The sequence below is a fragment of the Saccostrea echinata genome, unplaced genomic scaffold, assembly GCF_033153115.1.
Source record: "Saccostrea echinata isolate AGI-Se365-2 ecotype Australia unplaced genomic scaffold, CSIRO_AGI_Sech_v1 ptg000007l, whole genome shotgun sequence".
NCBI lineage: Eukaryota > Metazoa > Mollusca > Bivalvia > Ostreida > Ostreidae > Saccostrea > Saccostrea echinata.
In genome coordinates this window covers 1236854-1264089 of record NW_026889756.1, presented here as the reverse complement: position 1 = coordinate 1264089, position 27236 = coordinate 1236854, and the positions used below count along the sequence as shown (strand labels likewise).

Below are 27236 nucleotides of genomic sequence, written 5' to 3'. Positions count from 1 at the left end.
AAAAGATATATCAAACATTCCGATAAAAATTACTCAATTTAACAACTGTGATTTCCCCCCATTAAATGATGTATTAAAATCATATTTCAATGAACATCTTTGATGTATGTACAGTTGATCTGCATGACAAAAACGTATTATCTTGAAAACTGTTGCAGACGTTATCAAAAAATGCAATATTTTGCATAAAAAGGAGTTCTTAAAAAGTTTACCAACTAAATTAAAAAAATGCGATTTCTTTCTTAAATGATGAAAAACCAAAATACAAGTTCCATGTTCATCTCCATTGAATAGTGATTTCAATTTAAAAAAATAAAAACTTAAATCCCCTTTAATGGAAAACCTTTCAAAGAGAAAAACCGAAGGAGAAATTACCCTAAATGCAATATTATGCATCAAATTGACAACGTTCAACAGCTTGTATTTTTCTAAATGACCAAAAACCCAAATCAAGGTGCAATAAAAATCACTGACGCACACATAATTATTTGAAAAAATAAGTTCTCAATTTCATAAAATATGAAAGCTATCTAAACAAATGATGAAACTTACAAGCAATATTTGAATTAGAAATGAATAAGATCAATACTTTTCATTTCCACTCAAAAAGAGTTATTGCCCTTTGATCGCTCTTTAAAATCGGAGTGTGAAAACGGTACAAATCTCGCGGGATTTCCGGGACAAACATTCTAGACGTAGTCAATGACTCTGAAATGCCTGTGCGACATTGTATCGCTGTTGGCTGCACTGCCGATAGCAGGACAAGTACGGATTTAAGTTTTCACCAGCTCCCAAAAGTTGAGAGTGAGCTGAGGAAGTGGCTTAGTTTAATAAGGAGGGAGGGGTTGAGAGTAGATAGAACGAGTGATATACGGCATTACGTTGTATGCTGAAAACATTTTGTAGACACCCTACCAACTCCACAAAACCCTTATCCAAAACTGTTTGCGTATAATAATTACAAAAATTCAACCCCAAGAAAAACGAAGAACTCGAACTTAGGTAGAACTTCAACAAGCACCAAAAGTCAAGATTGTCCAACCAAAAAAGTTAGACTTGTGAAATGTGATCCAAATACTGATAAAACACAGATATGCTATCCCTATGTTGTGGGTGAATTGGACATCCCATTCACGGATTATCTGGATATCAACAATAACAACAAAAGTCAACCAGGTATGTTGAATAAAAACTTAATATATAAGATATTTTAAACAAATACATTTATGATTACCTCTACCGTATATTTATCTATATTCAACATATACTTCACCAGGGTGTTCATGTTGTAAAACTACTTCCTTGTTTACTTTAGAGTTTGAATGTGACATTCAGTGCCAAAACACACAAGTACATCATGATCATCCTTATATCTGCTGTAGTCCAAAAAAGAAGTATAGTGGGGAACATGATCTATTGGAGTAAATTACACTTTTAGAGGTGAGTTGGCACTGACAAAATGTATTACTTGTCTATAATGCTGTCCTTTCTCAACCCTAATACCATGAATGAATCATTCACACTACAACACAAACCTATCTTTAAAATATATTTTCAATTTCTAAGCTACCAAATAACCATTGATACTTATACTGAAGGTTTGAATTTATACTAGGCTAGATGTGAGAAGCTAGAGAAAGAAAACAGGAAACTAAAAGAGGAGAATCAAGCCCTCAAATCACGTAAAGTTGATTTCCGGGAGAACCTTATGGGGAAAATACTACATGATGATAACAACGTCAAGCATTTTCTGGGACTGCCTTCACTTAGTTTTCTCACATTTTTTCTTCAGTTTTTGGCCCCTTTTCATGACAAAGTTTCATTTTGGAAAGGAGCTGGGAGGTCAGGATCCAAAAAGTGGCAAGAAATGATTCAAACAAAACCAGGGAAACAGAGAAAACTCACTATGAAGGAGGAGTTTGTCAAGACCATGTTGAAACTAAGACTTGGTGTAGACAATACAACTCTTTCCGTTTTGTTTAATGTGTCAATTGGATATGTCTCAAACCTATTTAGCACATGGATAAATTTCCTAGCTCAAATTCTAGACCCTGTTATTAAGTGGCCAGATGGTGAAAAGATTCGAAAACACATGCCATTATCATTTAAGCTCAAGTACTCCAATACTACATCAAAAATTGACTGCACAGAAGTGTTCATTCAAAAACAAAAAAAATTGTTCTGCACAAGCAAGTACTTGGAGTAATTACAAGTCCCACAACACCTTTAAGGCACTGGTCGCTATTCAACCAAATGGAGCTTTTACTTTTGTTTCCAAATTCTGGAGTGGCAATGTCAGTGACCGAAAAATTACAGTTGACAGCAAATATATTGACCTCATTTCCCCAGGGGACGAGGTCATGGCAGACAGAGGATTCCAAATTAGAGATCTTCTTACCCTGAAAGGAGCATATTTGAATATGCCGCCTTTCACCAATGAGAGAAGAAATGGCAGAGGGAGAGTGCTAACATCAAAACAGATTATTGAGTCTCGTAAAATTGCTTCACTACGTATCCATGTGGAACGAGCCATCCGCAGACTGAAATCTTTCAACATGTTAGGAGGCATTCTCCCTCTGAAAATGAAAAATTTGTCATCTGCAATGCTTAGAGTAGCAGCAGCATTTTGCAACTTAATGCCACCTTTGTCAAAGAAATTTAAATGAGGGAAATTGTTTACTAGTATCATGGCAAATTATGTTCATTTTTATTATAAAAGTAGTATTCATTTTTATGCAGCATAAAATTTATGCTAGTAGATAACTTGCTAGTTTCATACATCTGAATCAATCCAGCTTTGTACTTATACTGTCATTGAGTACAAAAATGAAGTCAGTCAAAGTCTGTAGAGTGGTTTTAAAAATTGAAATATTGTTTGGAACATGTTATAAAAATAATGAAGTAAAATGGAGTGTATGAATAAATTCAAAGAACTTGATAAAGTTTCTTATGACAGAACAAAAAATATTGAAAATGAGTTGAAGTGACATACATGTACATCACCTTCAATTCTGCAAAGTATTACATCTACAATATTCAAGGTACCTGACTAAGGTATATGTGATGAAGATACATTCTATGTACATGATATACTCAAACCAAGTTTGGCAAAACGTACTGCATATAAAAACTTTTAAGCTTTTCAGATAACAATTCCCAATCTGCTTTTGAGAAATGAATTCTCTCTGCATAGATATCTTTTTGAGTAAATAAAACAAAATCACAATGTGAAAACTTGCATACTGCCATTTTGACCAAGCATTTGGACATAAAATGGGGAGGACAGACTCTTTTTCAATTCATAATTTCCATTGACAATTGCACATGATGAATTTTTTGACATAGCAACCTGAGATGTTTCATTTCTTGAACTGTAAGGACATTTAATTTCAACAAGTCCTTTTCCACAACACTTGCATTCAGAAATGCCATCAGGGGATGCAGCGAAGAAAGGGAAATCTTTGTAAACATAGATTCCAGTCTCTGCACACTTGAATGAAGGGTGACAACTTGTCATGTGATCAGCATATCTCTCTCGAGCGACAGATTCATTTCGTTTTCCGTATTCGACTGATTTTGAGGTGAAATGATACTGACCCATAATACTTCTTACAATGTAGTTGTCTGTTTTATCACCTCTGTAGTGATAGGCATTGAAGAAGTTTGAAGCAGTCAGTCTACCTTTACTCTGGCACTGCCACATAAGGTTGATGGATTGCCCTTTAGTGAATTCATTTACTTTTTTAACATAAGAATCATCTACTTTCAAATTTTCTTGACCATGCATCGACATTAAATCAATAATATTTTTAGGTGTGTCCTCAATACCCATAGACACATCATTGTCATCATCAGAATCTGACAATGTATACAAGGCCACTGCTGGTGTATTGCTCTTTTTGAGAACTTGAACAATATTCTTCTCCAAAGACTTTAAATCCAATGCTGATGACTTAAGTGGCAAATATCCAGAATCTTCCGACGGCCGTGGTCTATCTGGTACATTCGTGTCAATCCTATAATCGTTAGAAATATCAAATATATAAGTAATGTTTAAAATGCTTAGATAATGCACATTATAACTACATATATTCCAAAATGGTTGTAAGATTGGGAAGGAGAGATTTTGACTTGATTTTAAAATATACCGATACATATTAGACAGATAGAAAGTGGATTCAAGATATTCCCCTCTGAAGAAAAAGTAACCCTCAAAAGTGAAAAAAGGTTTAAACAAAAACCAAAAAAATGAAAGCAAAAAAATTGACAGTCATGAAGGAAAGGGGTTTTATATAAAAACACCTAAACTGTTATTTTTTTCATTTCACATGTATTTTTCTTCTAATCTATATAAATAACTCTTAACATTCGAAATTTAATAATATTCAATTTTTAATAACATGGATGAGAACCAAATTACAATTTATAAAAGATGATGTATGAATACATTTATGTTATTTTTTGCATTGTTTTTCATATAGTCATCTTTTTTTCTTCATTTTCTTATTACTGTTGTTAAAGTATAATTCTAAATGACAAAAGATATAAAATAATTTCTCTTTTCTCAAAAGAGAACTATATTTCCCTGCACTAGCTCAAGTTTGTTGTGCCATGATGTCATATTCCATTATGGTGGAGATTAACACCATTCATCTATTCTACACAGTGCATACAAAGGCAGATTGGCTGCATGTCATATTTTATTTTAAAACATGTAAAGATATACATGGTCCATTTTCATCTGAGAAGATAAATATATAAAAGCAATGAATTAATACTTTTTGACATGCATTGTATCATTACAAAAGACAGGTGGCTGTGCTGACAAATTTTCATAACAATCTTAGGTGTGTTATTCAATTTGTCAGCACAGCCATCCATGAAACAATGCATGGCAAATAATATTAACTCAGTGTTAAATTGAATATGATACATCCACCAAACAGCATTCTTTGATGAGAACTCAGTACAGTATGGCCAATACCTGATATCTAAGTCACGAACAGCTACTGGCCTGCATACTTTTCTTGGTTTATTCCAATATGCTGCAGTATCTGTGACTCCAATGGTACTTCGGTCTTCTATGGATGTGACGTGATCAATAATGCCAAATAGTAGGGCGACAACATGTTTAAGATTATTTCTTACAATTATATTTTTGTGTAGAATAAAAATAAATCAGTTCACTTCAACTTTGCTTGTATACACATATTTAATATTCACAAAAAACTTAAAAGCAGAAGTCTCTTAAAATTTAATCAAACTTTTAGCACAATCAAGAAAATAACATTTCAAAAGTGAGAAGAAATTGAAACTTATGCAACACATGTGCATTCTGCTGAAAATATGTGTCCTGACTTTTCAACCAGAATCCATGGGATATAGGGATCACTGGACTGCCGTGTTTCAGGAACACACTTTCCCTTGATAAAACACATATCATCACCTAAAATTTAAATTGTAAACAAAGTTTTCAAAAACATTCTTATTTGCTGTAATTCTAAATAAATAAAATTTAGGAATGGAGTTATATTTAAGTATAACGTCAAGTGCCTGTGAGACATACTTGTTTGTTTCTTAGGCACAAAAAAAAATCCAAAAAAAATATTTGATATACTGTACATACAATCTGGTGACAGCAGAGGGTTAAATGTTGATGAGATATGCATGGTTGGTGAAAGTTCATGGACATGGATGGAACGATGATGATGATGACATGATGATTAAACAAGCAGCAAAGGATTGTAGTACAAAAAATGCTTGATTTTATAACCAAGTCAAATTATGTACTTCAACCAGTAGCCACTATAATCTAAAGCTAGCAGTAAAAAATCCTAATGTCAATCTAAAAAAAAAAAAGACTTGACTCTGAAAATACCAAATATTACATAATATTTACTATTTGTATTTACAAATTTAGGTGAATTAGATTAATCTGGTAATTGCACACATCTTCCCGATGAAAAAATCACTTTAACAAAACAGAAGAAATATTTCATACTCATCTTATCAATAAACGTTACACAATGCAGTATTCATGTAAGCCTACCTAACAGAGCCATGACGACATCATAAATGTGACAAGAGCAATGAAGCTTATATCCACTGTCGGATTTCCTGTTCCGTAAGCGTTCTTCAGACCACCCACAGTAGTTTTGAAGAAAAGATGACACGTCAAAGGCATCTATAGAGGGAATAATGGCAAGATTCGGTGTCCAAGCGATGCTACCATCATGATATGGGTGTGGATATTTTTTCCACGAACCGTTCGTCTGCTGCTAATGGAGGCCTGTATATCACCATCAAAATGACCGATATGTGGCAAATTAAACGCCTCTGCTCCCTCGCATAAATCAACCAAGTCTTGCTTATTTCTATTAGAAGACGGAAAACCTTTCGATTTCAATATATTCTTCAGATCGGTGCACTGTAAACTCCGATAATTTACAGAGTTAGACGCCATCACAGCCAAATTTTGTCCCAGGAGACCCTACTAAACGCCCCTCTAATTTGAAGAGTGCCGTAATGGAAATATAAAGTATTGGTGCCTTTCAAATAGACAGTCAAAATCAAGCATCATGCTTCTCTCTGATGTATAACATATACTGAATCTGCAATATTAAAAAAATATCATGAAACTGTTGAAGCAGTTATCTAGAACAATAGGCCCAAGGGCCCTGAAATGCGCTTGTGATAAATTGTACAACCTATCACTTCTATTTGAAGCCTCTAAGTATCCTGTATATTTAGATAAAGCCCTTAAATTCAGAAAGTAGGTCATTTTATATAAAACACTCTGAGAACCCAAGATGATTCCAAGTCAATTAGCACCTGAGATAGGTGATGGTGACCTATTTATCATTTGTCATTTTCTGCGGACCCAAGATGCAGCAACTATCTAAAATTGATGATTCTAAGCCAAACAGTACCTGAAATATTTATATAGAGCCATAAAATTTCAAAAGTAGGTCAAAATGACCTACTTTTCAGTTGACATACTCTGAGGACCCAAGATGCAACAACTGACAAAGTTTGATGATTCTATGCCAATTGATACCTAAAAATATCTAATTATAACCATAAAATTTCAACAGTACGTCACAGTGACCTACTTTTCAGTTGACATACTTTGAGGACCCAAGATGTATCAACTGACAAAGATTGATGATTCTAAGCCAATTAGTACCTGAAAAAAAATATTTAATCAAGTCACAGTGACCTACTTCTTAGTTGACGTACTCCTAACATCCAAGATACATTAACCAACAATTTTTGATGACTCTAAGCAAATAAGTACATGAAATTATTCAAATATAGCCTTAAAATTCCAAGAGAAGTTAAGAGTGATCTACATATTCGACAAACTCCAAGGACAAAAGATGCACCCACTTACAAAATTTGATGATTCTAAATCAATTAGTACCTGATATATTTAAATAAAGCCATAAAATTTCAAAAATAGGTCACAGCGACCTACTTTTTAGTCGACTAACTCTGCGGACCGATGATGCATCAACTGACAAAGTTTGATGATTCAAAACCAAATAGTACCTGAAATTTAAATAAAGCCATACAATTTCAAAAGTAGATCATGGTGACCTTCTTTTCAGTTAACTTACTCCAAAGACCCAAGATGCATCAACTGAAAAAGTTTGATGGTTCCAAACCAAATAGTACTCAAAATATTTAAATATAACAAAAAAATTTCAAAAGTAGATCATGGTGACCTACTTTTCAGTTGACGTTTTTCGAGGACCAAAGATGCATCAACTTACAAAGTTTTATGATCATAGGCCTTGAAATGTCCAAAATATGCCTCTAAAACGCTTTGAAATCGAATGCCTGCAAAGTTCAAAAAGTAGGTCAAGGTGACCTACTTTTTCATAAATTTGTTTCATGGCGCCAAGCTGCATCATCTTACAAGATTAAATGATTCTAAACCTCTCAGCATTCGAATTAATGAAATTCAATGTTTTTAAAAGATTAGCCATAAAATTCAACAAGAGGCCCAAGGGCCTTAACGGTCACCTGAGTACAATACAACAATTTAGAGGATCCATAAACTGATAAATGAAGCTTTGTTGCCCAACAGCAAGAAAATAGTATGATTAGCATCAACAAAATAATTGGTCTAGTATCTATCTGCCCCCCCCCCCCCCATTTATCACTATTCCCATGCAGACTATTAACAAAATGTCTATTATTCAACCCCATATTATTCCTTCTCACAATGGCCTCTCTTGGCCGTTGAAGAACATTTAAAAAGATAGGTTATTTTTGTCTCATTTTTATTCATCTATTATTTCCAAGTCATTAAAACTATGAAAGTACTTTTTTTATCATACAATAAATTTTCTTGCATAATTCTCTTATTCTATTAAGCTTTCAAATACATTATGTAAATTGATTAATTATCAAAGGTGAATGAAGGGGAATAACTTTGCTCAGTAGAATACAAGTTAATAGAGCCCTGGCCAGGACCAGAAAACTTGACTAAATGGTCCAGGTGTTCAAAATTCTGGTAAAAATACCCTTGCATATTAAAACTTTTACTCTGTTTGTCTTGAACATCCAAAGAAGCATAGACAATTTTCAAAGAAATGCATTTTCACCATATTATTAAATAAATAAAGCCCCATCCTTACACCAGAACATCTGACCCATTGGCCACGAACTCACAATTCTGGAAGAAGCACCCTTTCTCATCATAACTATACACTTGTTTCTTTAGTTTATAACCAGGAGTAGATAAAAAATTTTGAAAGAAATTAAGCATTTTCACTATATAAATGTAATCAATAGAGCTCTCTCCCCCCCCCCCCCCCGAACCCCTGACCCAGGGGCCATGAATTTCACAATTTTGGAAGAGGCATTCTTCCTTATCATAACCATGCAGTTCCTTTGTTTGAAAAATACCCAGGAGCAGAGAAGAAGATTTTCAAAGAATTCATGCCCTTTCCCTATATAATCAATAGAGCCCCCCCCCCCCCTCTAACACCAGAACCCCTGACCCTGGGGCCACGAAATTCACAATTTTGGAAGAGGCACTCTTGCTCATCATAACTATGTACTTAGTTATTTTATTTAATACCCAGGAGCAGAAAAGATTTTCTAAGAATTAATGCATTTTCACTATATAATCAATAGAGCCCCCCCCCCCCCCCCCCCAACACCAGAACCCCTGACCCTGGGGCCATGAATTTCACAATTTTGGAAGAAGTACTCTTTCTCTTCATAACTATGTACTTAGTTACTTTATTTAATAACCAGGAGCACAGAAAAGGATTTTCATAGAATTACTGCATTTTCACTATATAATCAATAGAGCCCTGCCCTAACACCAGAACCCCTGACCCTGAGGCCATGAAATTCACAATTTCGGAAGAGGCACTCTTGCTCATCATAACTATGTACTTAGTTACTTTATTTAATACCCAGGAGCAGAGAAGAAGATTTTCAAAGAATTCATGCATTTTCACTACATAATCAATAGCGCCCCGCCCTAACACCAGAACCCCTGACCCTGGGGCCATGAAATTCACAATTTTGGAAGAAGTACTCTTGCTCTTCATAACTATGTACTTAGTTACTTTATTTAATAACCAGGAGCACAGAAAAGGATTTTCATAGAATTACTGCAATTCTACTATACAATCAATAGAGCCCCCCCCCCCCCCAACACCAGAACCCCTGACCCTGGGGCCATGAAATTCACAATTTTGGAAGAGGCACTCTTGCTCATCATACCTATGTACTTAGTTACTTTATTTAATACCCAGGAGCACAGAAAAGGATTTTCATAGAATTACTGCATTTTTACTATATAATCAATAGAGCCCCACACTAACACCACAACCCCTGACCCTGAGGCCATGAAATTCACAATTTCGGAAGAGGCACTCTTGCTCATCATAACTATGTACTTAGTTACTTTATTTAATACCCAGGAGCAGAGAAGAAGATTTTCAAAGAATTCATGCATTTTCACTACATAATCAATAGAGCCCCGCCCTAACACCAGAACCCCTGACCCTGGGGCCATGAATTTCACAATTTTGGATGAGGCACTCTTGCTCTTCATAACTATGTACTTATTTAGTTTATTTAATACCCAGGAGCAGAGAAGAAGATTTTCAAAGAAATAATGCACTTTCACTATATGTTCTATATAGCCCCACCCTAGCACCAGAACCCCTGACCCTGGGGCCATGAATTTCACAATTTTGGTAGAGGGCTCAATGCTTATTACTATGATGCCAACAGTTTGACTGCTTCATGTCCTGGAGTAAAGAAGAAGATTTTTAAAGATTGCATTATTTTCAGTGGTTTTAGCCCCACCCCTCAGGTCCCAGGGGGGCAAGGACCATGAAATTCACCATTTTTGTTCCCCTTCACCCATAGATGCTATATGCCAAATTTGGTTGAAATTGCTTAAGCGGTTTCAGAGAAGAAGCTAAAAATGTTCAAATGTTAACACACGACGCACACCGCACGACGCACGCCGACGGACGAGAACAGATAGCAATAGGTCACCTGAGTGACTCAGGTGACCTAAAAAGTAGGTCAAGGTGACCTTCTTTTAATTGACGTACTTCGATGACCCAAGATGCATCAACATATAAAGACTAATGATCGTAGACCTTGCAGTAAGCAAAATATTAACATTTTAATAAAATGTAATTTTGGGTCAACTTTGATGTGACCATGAGATCATGCCTTTGCCCCAGGGCAATTCCCCTTGCAAATTTTAATCTACAGCATATCCTCAACCTAATGTGTAAGTTTGGTGATAATCTGCCCAGTGGTTTTTTGAGATTTTTAGCAACCAGTACTTTTGGTTTTATTAACCAAATTATCTCTCTTTGTTTAAGGGTCACAACCCTAGATTTAATATAAACGGGAGTCTTTCGGTCAAGGATACCCTGCGACAAATTTGACAATAATTGGCAAAGGGGTTCTTGAGTTATGGCCCATATTCTAGAAAGTTAACGCACACCGCACAAATGGATATAGCATTAGCTCTTTCAGCCCTTGGCTCAGAAGTACAAATGTAAACAATATAACACATCAAATGGATATATTTATCAACTGGTATTTTCTTATGATATCAATGATCAAAAATCAAAATCCAAGTACAATGTTCATATCTAATGTAAGCTCATTTGACTTTAATTTATGTTCATCAGACTTTAACAATAAAAACAATATTATCCCTCTCATAGATTTCTTTTAGCAGTAAACAACAAGAGGCCCATGGGCCACATTGCTCACCTGAGCACATTGGCTAGGCAAAACCACAAATCAGTTCAGTATTGAAAAGGTTACGGGGGGGGGGGGGGGGGGGGGGGGGGAGAGAGAGATACCTGATGATGCTTTCATGTCAATATAACAAATGGCGTTGTTGTACTTGAGTAAATTTTGAAAAATTTTTCCAATATAATCCTTTGTAAAAATTTGATCCCCCATTGTGGCTCTTCCCTATCCCAGAGGTCAATATTTGAACAAACTTGAATCTACACTACCTGAGGATGCTTCCATATCAATATGACTAAACATAGCTTTTCTGTTCTTGAGAAGAAATATTTTTTCTGCATGTTCTTATGTAAAACTTTCGATCCCCGATTGGGCCCCGCCCCACCCCGGGGGTCATCATTTGAACGAATTTGAATTTACACTATCTGAGGATGCTTCCATATCAAAATGACTAAACATGATTTTCAGTTCTTGAGAAGAGGATATTTTCCTATTTGTTCCTATGTAAAATTTTCGACACCCCATTGTGGCCCATCCCTATCCCCGGGGGTCATCATTTTAACAAACTTGAATCTACACTACCTGAGGATGCTTCCATATCAAAATGACTAATCATGGCTTTGCAGTTCTTGAGAAGAGGATATTTTCCTATTTGTTCCTATGTAAAATTTTCGACACCCCATTGTGGCCCATCCCTATCCCCGGGGGTCATCATTTTAACAAACTTGAATCTACACTACCTGAGGATGCTTCCATATCAAAATGACTAATCATGGCTTTGCAGTTCTTCATCAGAAAGATATTTTCCTATATATTTCTATTTAAGACTTCGATCCTCCATTGTGGCCCCACCCTACCCCAGGGGGTCATGATTTGAACAATCTTGAATTTATACTACCTGAGGATACTTCCATTAAATATGATATCAGGGCTTTGCTGTTCCTGAGAAGAAGATTTTTAAAATTTTTCCTATATATTTTTATGTAAAACTTTGATCCTCCATTGTGGCCCCGCCCTACCCCCAGGGGTCATGATTTGAACAAATTTGAATTTTTACTACCTGAGGATGCTTCCATATAAATATTACCAATCAGGGCTTTGCTGTTCTTGAGAAGATTTTTTAAAGATTTTTCCTATATATTTCTATGTAAAACTTTGATCCTCCATTGTGGCCCCGCCCTACCCACGGAGGTCATGATTTGAACAAACTTGAATCTTCACTACTTGAGGATGCTTCCATATAAATATGACATCATGGCTTTGCTGTTCTTGAGAAGAAGATTTTTAAAGGTTTTTCCTATATATTTCTATGTAAAACTTTGATCCTCCATTGTGGCCCCGCCCTACCCCCGGGGGTCATGATTTGAACAAATTTGAATCTTCACTACTTGAGGATGCTTCCATATAAATATGACTCATCATGGCTTTGCTGTTCTTGAGAAGAAGATTTTTAAAGATTTTTCCTATATATTTCTATGTAAAACTTTGATCCTCCATTGTGGCCCGGCCCTACCCCCGGGGGTCATGATTTGAACAAATTTGAATCTACACTACCTGAGGATGCTTTCATATAAATATGACCAATCAGGGCTTTGCTGTTCTTGAGAGGAAGATTTCTTTTTTTATCAAGATTTTTCCTATATATTTCTATGTAAAACTTTGATCCTCCATTGTGGCCCCGCCCTACCCACGGGGGTCATGATTTGAACAAACTTGAATCTACACTACCTGAGCATGCTTCCATATAAATATGATTCATCATGGCTTTGCTGTTCTTGAGAAGAAGATTTTTAAAGGTTTTTCCTATATTTTTCTATGTAAAACTTTGATCCTCCATTGTGGCCCCACCCTACCCCCGGGGGTCATGATTTGAACAAACTTGAATCTACACTACCTGAGGATGCTTCCACATGAGTTTCATCTTCCCTGGCTCTGTGGTTCTTGACAAGAAGATTTTTAAAAGATGCTATTAATTTTTCACTAATTCTTTATTATCTCCCCTTGAAAGAGGGCATGGCCCTTCATTTAAACAAACCTGAATCCCCTTCACCCAAGGATACTTTATGGCAAGTTTGGTTGAAATTGGCCCAGTGGTTCTTGAGAAGAAGATGAAAATGTGAAAAGTTTACGACAACAACGACGCCAACGACGACACCGACGACGACAGACAACGGACAAATTTTGATCAGAAAAGCTCACTTGAGCCTTTGGCTCAGGTGAGCTAAAAAAAGGACAAATCTGCAGAAATGTTGTACCCTAAAAGTAAATATTTTGCATCAAATTGACTATGTTCAACAGCTTGTATCTTCTTCACAAATGACCAAAAATCAAACCAAGGTGCCATGCACATGTATCATGTAAAAATATTTGGGAAAATAAGTTCTTAGATTAAGAAGCGTAGGGCTGTCAGAACAAAAATATTTAACCCTATATACAAGAGGTGGCATAAAAATCAAGAATACCAACAACTCGTATTTTTGTCATAGAAGATCAAAAACTATATCCAAACACTTCTCTTCCAAATGTACAACTGATTTGCACAATAAAAAATTCCTATTTTTCTCTCCTAAATAATCAAAAATCTAGAATTTAGGTACCATGTTCATTTATGACGGATAGATAATTGTTCAACAATTGTAGGAGTACTCTGGAAAATAGAATGTATATGTACAAGTAGGATGTATCCAAACAAATGTTGTATTCTCTTTTATTTTGCACAAAAATGACTGAAATTCAATAATTGCTATCTGAACCATAATGATTAGAAGTCTAAATCCAAGTACTAAGCAAATACTAAATGTACAAACAAATTGATCTCCAAACCAAAACTTCTTATTATGAAAACTATTGGAGAAGTTATCAGAGTAAACAATGAACCCAGTATGCAATATTTTGCATTAAAATGACTGATTTTAAAAACCAGTACCTTTATAGATGATCAAAATTCAAAGTTGAAGCATCATATTAATATCTGATGTATGTTTTTTATAATTTAAAAAAAAAAAATGATATCTTTAAAACTGTTGAAGGAGTTATTTAGAAAAATCATGTACACTTGTATGCAAAAAAAAAAAAAAAAAAATAATAATAATAATAATAATAAAAAAAAAATTAAATGGCCAAATTTATCAACTGGTAGTTTCTTGTCAATGACCAAAATCAAAATCAAAGTATCATGTTCATGTCTATTGTATGTTCATTAGACTTGAACAATTAGAAACCTATATTCCCTTTCATGGGATTTCTTTTAGCAGAAAACTGAAGGAGAAATTATCTGCAGAATTGTTGTACCCTAAAAATAATATTTTGCATCAAATTGACATGTTCAACAGTTTGTATCTTTTACATATGTGACCTAAAACCAAACCAAGGTGCCATGGGGGGATATGCATATCATTGATATAAAAACATTCAGGAAAAAGTTCTTAGGTTTAGATATGTAGGAGCTATCTAGACAAACAAGAGGCCCAAGGGCCTTGAATCGCTCTTCTAATAAACTGTACAACCTACGGTATCACTTCTATTTGATGATTCAAATCCGTATAGTACACCAAAAATATTAAATACAGCCATAAAATTTCAAAAGTAGGTCAGGGTGACCTACTTTTCAGTTGTCGTACTCCAAGGACCCAAGATGCATCAACTGACAAAGTTTGATGATTCTAAGCAAACTGGTTTCTGAAATATATTATTAAAGCCATAAATTTTCAAAAGTAGGTCATGGTGACCTATTTTTCAGTCGATTTACTCCGAAGACCCAAGATGCATCAACTGACAAAGTTTGATGATTCTAAGCCAATTAGTACTTGCAATATTTAATTATAGTCATATAAATTGAAAAGTAGATCACGATAGTCTACTTTTCAGTCGACCTACTGCGATGACCTAAGATACATCAACTTACAAAGTTTTATGATCAAAGGCCTTAAAATGTCCAAATTATGCCTCTTAAATGCTTTGAAATCGCATGCCTGCAAAGTTCAAAAAGTAGGTCACTGTGACCTACTTTTTAATACATATGTTTTATGGCCCCAAGATGCATCATCTTGCAAGATTCCATGTTTCTGAACCTCTCAATAATCAAATTATTGACCTGAATTGTTTTGTAAAAGATTAACCATAAAATTCAAAAAAATAGGTCAAGCTGAAATACTTTTTAGTTGACGTACTTCGATGACCAAATATACATCAACTGACAAAGTTTGATGATCATAGGCCTTAAATTGTTCAAAATATGCCTCTAAATCATTTTGATAAAGAATGGCTGCAAAATTTAAAAAGTAGGCCACTGTGACTTACTTTTAAGTCAACATGATATGAGGTCCTTAGATGCATCAACTAACAAGATTTGATGATCCTAGTCCTTATAGTAAGCAAAAATATCAACATTTTAAAAAAATGTAATTTTTCGTCAACTTTGAAGTGACCTTGAGACCACGCCCTTTGCCCCAGGGTGATGCCTTGAACAATTTTTAATCTACAACATATCCTCATCCTTTTGTATAAGTTTGGTGATAATCTGCCCAGTGGATCTGGAGAAGATTTTTTAGCAACCAGTACTTTTGTTTCCATTTTCCTAATTATCTCCCCTTGCTTAAGGGTCACAACCCTAGTTTTAGTACAATAGGGAGTCCTTGCGCCAAGGATACCCTGTGACAAATTTCACAATAATTGGCCAAGGGGTTCTTGAGTTATGGCCCATATTCTAAAAAGTTTAAGCACACCCAACAAATGGCCATAGCATTAACTCTTTGAGCCTTTGGATAAGAAGAGCTAATAACAAGAGGCCCATGGGCCACATCGCTCACCTGAGCACATTGGCTAGGCAAAAGCACAAATCAGTTCAGTATTGAAAAGACCGGGGGGGGGGGGGGGGGGGGGCTTGAATTTTAAACTACCTGATGATGCTTCCATGTCAATGTAACAAATGGCTTTGTTGTACTTGAGAAGATTTTAAAAAATTTCCCATATATTCCTTTCTAAAAATTTGATCCCCCATTGTGGCTCCTCCCTATCCCAGGAGTCATCATTTGAACAAACTTGAATCTACACTACCTGAGGATGCTTCCATATCAATATGACTAAACATAGCTTTACTGTTCTTGAGAAGAAATATTTCTTCGATATGTTCTTATGTAAAACTTTCCATCCCCCATTGGGCCCCACCCTACCCCTGCGGGTCATCATTTGAACAAAATAGAATCTATACTACCTAAGGATGCTTCCATATCAAAATGACTAATAATGGTTTGCAGTTCTTCAGAAGAAGATATTTTCCTATATATTTCTATGTAAAACGTTGATCCTCCATTGTGGCCCCGCCCTACACCCAGGGGACATGGTTTGAACAAACTTGAATCTACACTACCTGAGGATGTGTCCATATAAATTTGACTCATCATGGCTTTCCTGTTATTGAGAAGAAGATTTTTAAAGATTTTTCCTTTATATTTCTATGTAAAACTTTGATCCTCCATTGTGGCCCCGCCCTACCCCTTGGGGTCATGGTTTGAACAAACTTGAATCTACACTACCTGAGGATGCTTCCATATAAATATGACTCATCATGGCTTTACTGTTCTTGAGAAGAAGATTTTTAAAGATTTTTCCTATATATTTCTATGTAAAACTTTGATCCTCCATTGTGGCCCCGCCCTACCCCCAGGGGGATCCTGGCTTTAACAAACTTGAATCTACACTACCTGAGGATGCTTCCCTATAAATATGATTCATCATGGCTTTGCTGTTCTTGAGAAGAAGATTTTTAAAGATTTTTCCTATATATTTCTATGTAAAACTTTGATCCTCCATTGTGGCCCCGTCCTACCCCCGGGGGTCATGGTTTTAACAAATTTCAATCTACACTACCTGAGGATGCTTCCATATAAATATGACTCATCATGGCTTTGCTGTTCTTGAGAAGAAGATTTTTAAAGATTTTTCCTTTATATTTCTATGTAAAACTTTGATCCTCCATTGCGGCCCCGCCCTACCCCTTGGGGTCATGGTTTGAACAAACTTGAATCTACACTACCTGAGGATGCTTCCCTATAAATATGACTCATCGTGGTTTTGCTGTTCTTAAGAAGAAGACTTTCAAAGATTTTTCGTATATGTTTCTATGTAAAACTTTGATCCTCCATTGTGGCCCCGCCCTACCCCCAGGGGGATCCTGGCTTTAACAAACTTGAATCTACACTACCTGAGGATGCTTCCCTATAAATATGATTCATCATGGCTTTGCTGTTCTTGAGAAGAAGATTTTTAAAGATTTTTCCTTTATATTTCTATGTAAAACTTTGATCCTCCATTGGGGCCCCGCCCTACCCCCAGGGGTCATGGTTTGAACAAACTTGAATCTACACTACCTGAGGATGCTTCCACATAAATATGATTCATCATGGCTTTGCTGTTCTTGAGAAGATTTTTAAAGATTTTTCCTATATACTTCTATGTAAAACTTTGATCCTCCATTGTGGCCCCGCCCTACCCCCGGGGGTCATGATTTGAACAAACTTGAATCTACACTACCTGAGAATGCTTCCACATGAATTTGACTCATCATGGCTTTGCTGTTCTTGAGAAGAAGATTTTTAAAGATTTTTCCTATATATTTCTATGTAAAACTTTGATCCTCCATTGCTGGCCCGCCCTATCCCTGGGGGTCATGGTTTTAACAAACTTGAATCTACACTACCTGAGGATGCTTCCATATAAATATGACTCATCATGGCTTTGCTGTTCTTGAGAAGAAGATTTTTAAAGATTTTTCCTATATATTTCTATGTAAAATTTTGATCCTCCATTGTGACCCAGCCCTACCCTCGGGGGTCATGATTTGAACAAACTTGAATCTACACTACCTGAGGATGCTTCCACATGAGTTTCATCTCTCCTGGCCCTATGGTTCTTGAGAAGAAGATTTTTAAATGATTCCATTATTTTTTCAGTAATTCCTAATTATCTTCCCTTGAAAGAGGGCTTGGCCCTTCATTTTAACAAACTTAAATCCCCTTTACCAAAGGATACTTTGTGGCAAGTTTTGTTGAAATTGGCCCAGTGGTTCTTGAGAAGAAGTCGAAAATGTGAAAAGTTTACAGACAGACAGACGGACAGACAGACGGACAGACAGAGGGACACCGGACAAAATGTGATCAGAAAAGCTCACTTGAGCTTTCAGCTCAGGTGAGCTAAAAAGAACCCTGTATGCAATAATTGGCATAAAAAATATTCTTGTCATAAATGATCCAAAACACTAATCAAAAATCAAAATCAATGCACTAAACATATCTCTTATATAAATATGTACAACTTCTCTGCACAACAAACTCCTTACTTTGAAAACTGTTGATGGGATTATCCAGATATATCATATGCCAAAATAAGCAATATTTGGCACCCAAACTGATGAAGTTAAACAACTGTTCATTTCCCAAAAATGATCTAAATTCAAAATCAGAGCACCATGCATATCTTTAATGAAAGTTTATAACCTCATCTGCAAAACAACATCTTCTGACTTTGAAAACTGTTAGAGTGCTTATCCTGAAAAACGATGTAAAAGCTACATTATACATACAAATGACTAAGTTCAACAACTGCTATTTTCCCTATAAATGATCTGAAATCAAAACTCAACTATCTTGTACATCATTAGTGTATGTACAATTGATCTGTATAAAAAAACCTCTTATCCTGAACACTATAAGAGAAGAGAACTGGATAAATGATGAGCACCGTAATCAATACTTTGCATACAATTCACCCAGTTCATCTGCTAATATCCCTCTCCTAAATGATCAAAAGTCAAAATTTAGGCACCAAGTTCATTTTCAGGGATAGATAATTGATCCCCAATTGTAGGAGTACTCTGGAAAAATGAACAGATTCAACCACTGCTATTTTCCCCTATCACACATTAGAATTCAAAATTAATGTAACCAATAGATCCCTAATACATGTAATGTACAATTTACCTGCAAAATATTAATTTCTTATTTTCAACAATTTAGCAAGATGTATCCAAACAAATGTTGTACTCTCTTATATTCTGCAGCACAAAAATGACTGAAGTTCAATAACTGCTATTTGAAGCATAAATGATCAGTAGTCTAAATCCAAGTACTACGCAAATACTTAATGTATGTACTTTTGATCTGCAAACCAAAAACTTCTTATTGTAAAAACTGCTGCAGAAGTTATCCGAACAAATGTTGAACCCAGTATGCAATATTTTGCATCAAAATGATGTGACTAATTTTAACAACTGGTACCTTTATAGATGATCAAAAATCAAAGTCGAAGCATCATATTCATTTCCCATGTATGTTTCTTTGATCTGCAAAATAAAAATAAATGATATCTTTAAAACTGTTGAAGGAGTTGTCTGGAAAATTCATGTACACTTGTAAGCAATATAACACATTAAATGGCTAAATTTATCATATGGTATTTTCTTATCAATGACCAAAAATCAAACTCCAAGCATATTGGCATCTCTGCTGTATGTTCATTAGACTTGATCAATTAGAAACCTATATTCCCTTTCATGGGATTTCTTTTAGCAGAAAACTGAAGAAGGTATTGCCTACAGAAATGTTGTACTCTTAAAGCAATATTTTACATCAAATTGACATGTTCAACAGTTTGTATCTTTTTCATAAATGACCAAAAATCAAACCAAGGTGCCATGAATATCAATGATGTAAAAACATTCAGGAAAAAAGTCCTTAGGTTTAGATATGTAGGAGCTTCCTGGACAAATAAAATGAACCCTTTCTGCAAGAGTTGACATAAAAATCAAAAATACCAACAACTAGTATATTTGTCATAAACGATCCAAAACAAAGTCCAAACACTTATCAACTCTCTTCCAAATGTACAACTGATTTGCACATTAAAAAAATCCTATCCCAAAAACTGTAGGATAAAATACCCTATAAGAAATATTTTGCACAAACATCTGGTATTTTCCAAGTCACTAATCAAAAATCAAAATCAATGTACTAAACATATCTCTTATATAAATATGTACAACTTCTCTGCACAACAAACCCCTTACTTTGAAAACTGTTGATGGGATTATCCAGATATATCATATGCCAAAATAAGCAATATTTGGCACCCAAACTGATGAAGTTAAACAACTGTTCATTTCCCAAAAATGATCTAAATTCAAAATCAGAGCACCATGCATATCTTTAATGAAAGTTTATAACCTCATCTGCAAAACAACATCTTCTGACTTTGAAAACTGTTAGAGTGCTTATCCTGAAAAACGATGTAAAAGCTACATTATACATACAAATGACTAAGTTCAACAACTGCTATTTTCCCTATAAATGATCTGAAATCAAAACTCAACTATCTTGTACATCATTAGTGTATGTACAATTGATCTGTATAAAAAAAACCTCTTATCCTGAACACTATAAGAGAAGAGAACTGGATAAATGATGAGCACCGTAATCAATACTTTGCATACAATTCACCCAGTTCATCTGCTAATATCCCTCTCCTAAATGATCAAAAGTCAAAATTTAGGTACCAAGTTCATTTTTCAGGGATAGATAATTGATCCCCAATTGTAGGAGTACTCTGGAAAAATGAACAGATTCAACCACTGCTATTTTCCCCTATCACACATTAGAATTCAAAATTAATGTAACCAATAGATCCCTAATACATGTAATGTACAATTTACCTGCAAAATATTAATTTCTTATTTTCAACAATTTAGCAAGATGTATCCAAACAAATGTTGTACTCTCTTATATTCTGCAGCACAAAAATGACTGAAGTTCAATAACTGCTATTTGAAGCATAAATGATCAGTAGTCTAAATCCAAGTACTACGCAAATACTTAATGTATGTACTTTTGATCTGCAAACCAAAAACTTCTTATTGTAAAAACTGCTGCAGAAGTTATCCGAACAAATGTTGAACCCAGTATGCAATATTTTGCATCAAAATGATGTGACTAATTTTAACAACTGGTACCTTTATAGATGATCAAAAATCAAAGTCGAAGCATCATATTCATTTCCCATGTATGTTTCTTTGATCTGCAAAATAAAAATAAATGATATCTTTAAAACTGTTGAAGGAGTTTTCTGGAAAAATCATGTACACTTGTAAGCAATATAACACATTAAATGGCTAAATTTATCACATGGTATTTTCTTATCAATGACCAAAAATCAAACTCCAAGCATATTGGCATCTCTGCTGTATGTTCATTAGACTTGATCAATTAGAAACCTATATTCCCTTTCATGGGATTTCTTTTAGCAGAAACTGAAGAAGGTATTGTCTAAAGAAATGTTGTACCCTTAAAGTAATATTTTACATCAAATTGACATGTTCAACAGTTTGTATCTTTTTCATAAATGACCAAAAACCAAACCAAGGTGCCATGAATATCAATGATGTAAAAACATTCAGGAAAAAAGTCCTTAGGTTTAGATATGTAGGAGCTTTCCGGACAAATAAAATGAACCCTTTCTGCAAGAGTTGACATAAAAATCAAAAATACCAACAACTAGTATATTTGTCACAAACGATCCAAAACAAAGTCCAAACACTTATCAACTCTCTTCCAAATGTACAACTGATTTGCACATTAAAAAAATCCTATCCCAAAAACTGTAGGATAAAATACCCTATAAGAAATATTTTGCACAAACATCTGGTATTTTCCCAGTTACTAATCAAAAATCAAAATCAATGTACTAAACATATCTCTTATATAAATATGTACAATTTCTCTGCACAACAAACTCCTTACTTTGAAAACTGTTGATGGGATTATCCAGACATATCATATGCCAAAATAAGCAATATTTGGCATCGAAACTGATAAAGTTCAACAACTGTTCATTTCCCAAAAATGATCTATATTCAAAATCAGAGCACCATGCACATCTTTAATGAAAGTTTATAACCTCATCTGCAAAACAAACAACATCTTCTGATTTTGAAAACTGTTAGAGTGCTTATCCTGAAAAATGATGTAAAAGCTATATTATACATACAAATGATTAAGTTCAACAACTGCTATTTTCCCTATAAATGACCTGAAATCAAAACTCAACTATCTTGTACATCATTGGTGTATGTACAATCGATCTGCAAAAAACTAGAAATATGTCCATAGGACATGAATGCCCTGCTGAGGGTATATTAGTAATGCAACTTGAAAATTTGTATTAGTGTATGAAATCTGATGAGAATATCTTGAAGTTTCTTTAAAATTGAAATCTTCTAAAAGTTGGATATAAATAATAAATTATCACCAAATTATGTATAAGTCATAAGCGTACATAAATATATTTTAAATGGTTTCTTTAAAATTAAGCAAAATGCAAATTTAAGAAAAGTGAGGTCAAGGTCAAAAAATTTTGATGCAGTTGAATAGCTCTCATCAGTATGTATCAGCATACGAAGTTTGATAATACTATCCTGAATGGTATCTTTAAAACTGAGCTAAACACTAATTTTAGAAAAGTGAGGTCAAAGTGAAAGGAAAGGTGAAGGTCAAAAAATGATGATGCAGTTGAATAGATCTCATTACTATGTATTAGGATATGAAGTTTGAAATATCTTGAATGGTTTCTTTAAAACTGAGCTAAACAATTATTTAAGAAAAAAAGGGCGTCAAGGTCAAAAGAAACGTCAAGGTAAAAAATATGTGGATGCAGTTGAATAGCTCTCATCAGTATGTTTCAGCATATGAAGTTTGATAACACTATCCTGAATGGTTTCTTTAAAACTGAGCTAAACACTTATTTAAGAAAAGTGAGGTCAAAGGTCAAAGGAAAGGTGAAAAAAAAAATGTTGATGTAGTTGAATAGCTCCTATCAGGATATATCAGCATAAGAAGTTTGAAAACACTGTCCTGAATGGTTTCTTTAAAACTACTTCACACTAATTTAAGAAAAGTGAGGTCAAGGTCAAAGGAAAGGTCAAGGTCAAAAAATGTTGATGCAGTTTAACAGCTCTCATCAGTATGTATCAGCATATAAAGTTTGATAAAATATCTTCAATGGTATCTTTAAAAATAAGCTAAACACCACTTTAGGAAAAGTGAGGTCAAGGTCAAAGGAAAGGTCAAGGTCAAAAAATGTTGATGCAGTTCCATAGCATTCATCAATATCCATCAGCATATGAAGTTTGATTAAAATATCTTAGATAATTTCTTTGAAAATGAGCTTTGAACTGACCTAAACGCAAAGCACGATGGAAGGACAAACAGAAGGACAGGAGGATGGAAGGACAGAAGATGAACATGACAAACACTATTTTCCCAGGTCATATTCATAGCGGGGAATTAAAAATGTCTTATCCTGAACACTATAAGAGGAGAGAATTGGTCAAATGATGAGCACTGTAATCGATATTTTGCATAAAATTGACCCAGTTCATCTGCTAATATCCCTCTCCTAGATGATCCAAAATCAAAATTTAGGTACCATGTTTTCATTTCTCAGGGATAAAAAATTGATCAACAATTGTAGGAGTACTCTGGAAGATAGAACATGTTCAACCTCTGCTATTTTCCCCCATCAAACATCAAAATTCAAAATCAAAGTACTCAGTAGATCCTTAATACATGTATATATATAATTTACCTGCAAAATATTAATTTCTTATTTTCAACAATTTACATGTAGCAAGATGTATCCAAACAAATGTTGTACTCTCTTATATTCTGCAGCACAAAAATGACTGAAGTTCAATAACTGCTATTTGAACCATAATTGATCAGAAGTCTAAATCCAAGTACCAAGTATCAAACTATATGCTTCCATGTCAATATAACAAATGGCTTTGTTGTACTTGAGATTTTTTTTTTTAATTTTCCCATATATTCCTTTGTAAAAATTTGATCTCCCATTGTGGCTCCTCCCTATCCCATGGGTCATCATTTGAACAAACTTAAATCTACACTACCTGAGGATGCTTCCATATCAATATGACTAAACATAGCTTTTCTGTTCTTGAGAAGCATTTCTTTTTTCTATATGTTCTTATGTAACTTTCAATCCCCCACTGTGGCTCCACCCTCCCCCCGGGGGTCATCATTTGAACAAAATTGAGGATGCTTCCATATCAAAATGCTAAACATGATTTTCTGTTCTTGAGAAGAAAATATTCTCCTATATGTTCTATGTAAAATTTTCGATCCCCATTGTGGCCCAACCCTATCCCCGGGGGGTTATCATTTTAACAAACTTGAATCTACACTACCTGAGGATGATTCGATATCACAATGAATAATCATAGCTTTGCAGTTCTTCTTCAGAAGATATTTTCCTATATATTTCTATGTAAGACTCTGACCCTCCATTGTGGTCCCACCCTTCCCCCGGGGTTCATTTTTTGAACAAAATAGAATCTACACCCTAAGGATGCTTCCACATAAATATGACCAATCAGGGCTTTGTTGTTCCTGAGAAGATTTTTAAAATTTTTCCTATACATTTCTATGTAAAACTTTAATCCTCCATTGTGGACCCACCCCACTCCGAGGGGTCATGATGTGAACAAACTTGAATCTTCACTACCTAAGGATGCTTCCATATAAATATGACCAATAAGGGTTTTGCTAATCTTGAGAAGATTTTTAAAGATTTTTCCTATATATTTCTATGTAACTTTGATCCTCCATTGTTTGGTTGAAATTGGCCCCGTGGTTCTAGAGAAGAAGTCGAAAATGTGAAAGTTTACAGACAGAGGGACGGAATGACAGATGGGCTACATACAAAATGTGATCAGAAAAGCTCACTTGAATTTTGAGCTCAGGTGAGCTAACAAGAGGCCCATGGGCCACAATGCTCACCTGAGTAACTTTGGCCCTGCTGTTCTTCACCAGACTTTCCCCCATGTAATACACCTATTGTGGTCCCATCCTATCCCAGGGGTCATGATTTTAACAATTTAGAATCTACACTACCCCAGGATACTTCTACATTAGTTTCAGCTTTTTGGCCCTGTGGTTCTTGAGAAGAAGATTTTTTAAGTTTTTTTCTATATATTTCGATGTAAAACTTGGATTCCCTATTGTGGCCCCGCCCTACCCCCGGGGGTCATGCTTTTAACAATTTATATCTACACTACCCCAGGATACTTCTACATTAGTTTCAGCTTTTCTGGCCCTGTGGTTCTTGAGAAGAAGATTTTTAAAGATTGTTTCTATATATTTCAATGTAAAACTTGGATTCCCTATTGTGGCCCCGCCCTACCCCCGGGGGTCATGATTTTAACAATTTAGAATCTACACTACCCCAAGATGCTTCCACATTAGTTTCAGCTTTTCTGGCCCAGTGGTTCTTGAGAAGAAGATTTTTAAAGATTTTTCCTATATACTTCTACGTAAAACATTGATTCCACATTGTGGCCCCGCCCTACCCCCGGGGGTCATGATTTGAACAATTTAGAATCTACACTACCCCAGGATGCTTCCTTATAAGTTTCAGGTTTACTGGCTCTGTGGTTCTTGAGAAGAATTTTTAATGACCCCACCCTATTTTTGTCTTCTCTTGATTATCTCCCCTTGTGAGGGGACTTGGCCCTTCATTTTAACAATTTAAATTCCCCTTCACCCAAGGATGCTTTGTACCAAGTATGGTCAAAATTGGCCCAGTGGTTCTTGAGAAGAAGTCAAAAATGTGAAAAGTTTACAGACGGACGGACAGACGGACAGACGGACGGACGGTCGACGGACAAAATGTGATCAGAAAAGCTCACTTGAGCCTTCGGCTCAGGTGAGCTAAAAACGATGTAAAAGCTACATTATACATACAAATGACTAAGTTCAACAACTGCTATTTTCCCTATAAATGATCTGAAATCAAAACTCAACCATCTTGTATATCATTGTATGTACAATTAACCTGCAAAAAAAGTCTTTATCCTGAATACTACAAGAAAGGAGAACTGGATAGATGATGAGCACTGTAATCAATACTTTGCATACAATTCACCCAGTTCATCTGCTAATATACCTCTCCTAAATGATCAAAAATCAAAATTTAGGTACCAAGTTCATTTTTCAGGGATAGATAATTGATCCCCAATTGTAGGAGTACTCTGGAAGATAGAACATGTTCAACCTCTGCTATTTTCCCCCATCAAGCATCAGAATTCAAAATTATTCAGTAGACCCTTAATATATGTAATGTACAATTTACCTGCAAAATGTTAATTTCTTATTTTCAACAATTTAGCAAGATGTATCCAAACAAATGTTGTACTCTCTCATATTTTGCATAAAAATGACCGAAGTTTAATAACTGCTATTTGAACCATAAATGAACAGAAATCTAAAGCCAAGTACTACACAAATACGTAATGTATGTTCTATTGAACTGCAAACCAAAAACTTCTCATAGTAAAAACTGTTGGAGAAGTTATCCAAATAAATGATGAACCCAGTATGCAATATTTTGTATAATAATGATGTGATAATTTTAACAACTGGTACCTTTATAGATGATCAAAAATCAAAGTTGAAGCATCATATTCATCTCTGATGAACATTTCTTTGATCTACAAAATAAAAAAAATGATATCTTTAAAACTGTTGAAGGAGTTATCTGGAAAAATCAACTTGAAGTACACTTGTTAGTAATATAAGACATTAAATGGCTAAATTAATCAACTGGTACTTTCTTATCAATGACCAAAAATCAAACTCCAAGTGCAATGTGCATCTCTATTGTATGTTTATTAGACTTGAACAATTCGAAACCTATATTCCCTTTCATGGGATTTCTTTAAGCAGAAAAATGAAGGAGGTATTATCTGCAGAAATGTTGTACCCTAAAAGTAATATTTTGCATCTAATTGACATGTTCAACAGTTTGTATCTTTTTCATAAATGACCAAAAACCAAACCAAGGTGCCATGAATATCAATGATGTAAAAACATTCAGGAAAAAAGTCCTTAGGTTTAGATATGTAGGAGCTATCTGGACAAATA

The 27236-nt window shown here is 34.8% G+C and overlaps 2 protein-coding genes and 1 long non-coding RNA gene across 3 annotated transcripts; 1 reads left to right on the top strand and 2 right to left on the bottom strand.

The window, feature by feature from the left end:
• The first annotated feature begins 1867 nt into the window (after positions 1 to 1867).
• On the top strand, positions 1868 to 2666 carry LOC133180593 (uncharacterized). Its single transcript, XM_061315070.1, has 2 exons — positions 1868 to 2072; positions 2191 to 2666. The coding sequence occupies exons 1-2, from the start codon at positions 1868 to 1870 to the stop codon at positions 2664 to 2666; spliced, it is 681 nt and encodes a 226-aa protein (XP_061171054.1).
• LOC133180823 (uncharacterized) lies at positions 2634 to 5156 on the bottom strand. The gene is made up of 2 exons (XM_061315282.1): positions 4985 to 5156; positions 2634 to 4016 (listed from the first exon to the last, which is right to left on the bottom strand). Exon 2 carries the CDS (start codon positions 3830 to 3832, stop codon positions 3221 to 3223), a length of 612 nt encoding a protein of 203 aa, XP_061171266.1. The 5' UTR covers positions 3833 to 4016; positions 4985 to 5156; the 3' UTR covers positions 2634 to 3220.
• Positions 5157 to 6089: 933 nt separating this feature from the next.
• Positions 6090 to 26808, bottom strand: LOC133180722 (uncharacterized). The gene is made up of 4 exons (XR_009720366.1): positions 26739 to 26808; positions 21254 to 21318; positions 19527 to 19591; positions 6090 to 6611 (listed from the first exon to the last, which is right to left on the bottom strand). It is a non-coding gene; the product is annotated as an uncharacterized LOC133180722 (long non-coding RNA).
• Between the last annotated feature and the right edge of the window lie 428 nt (positions 26809 to 27236).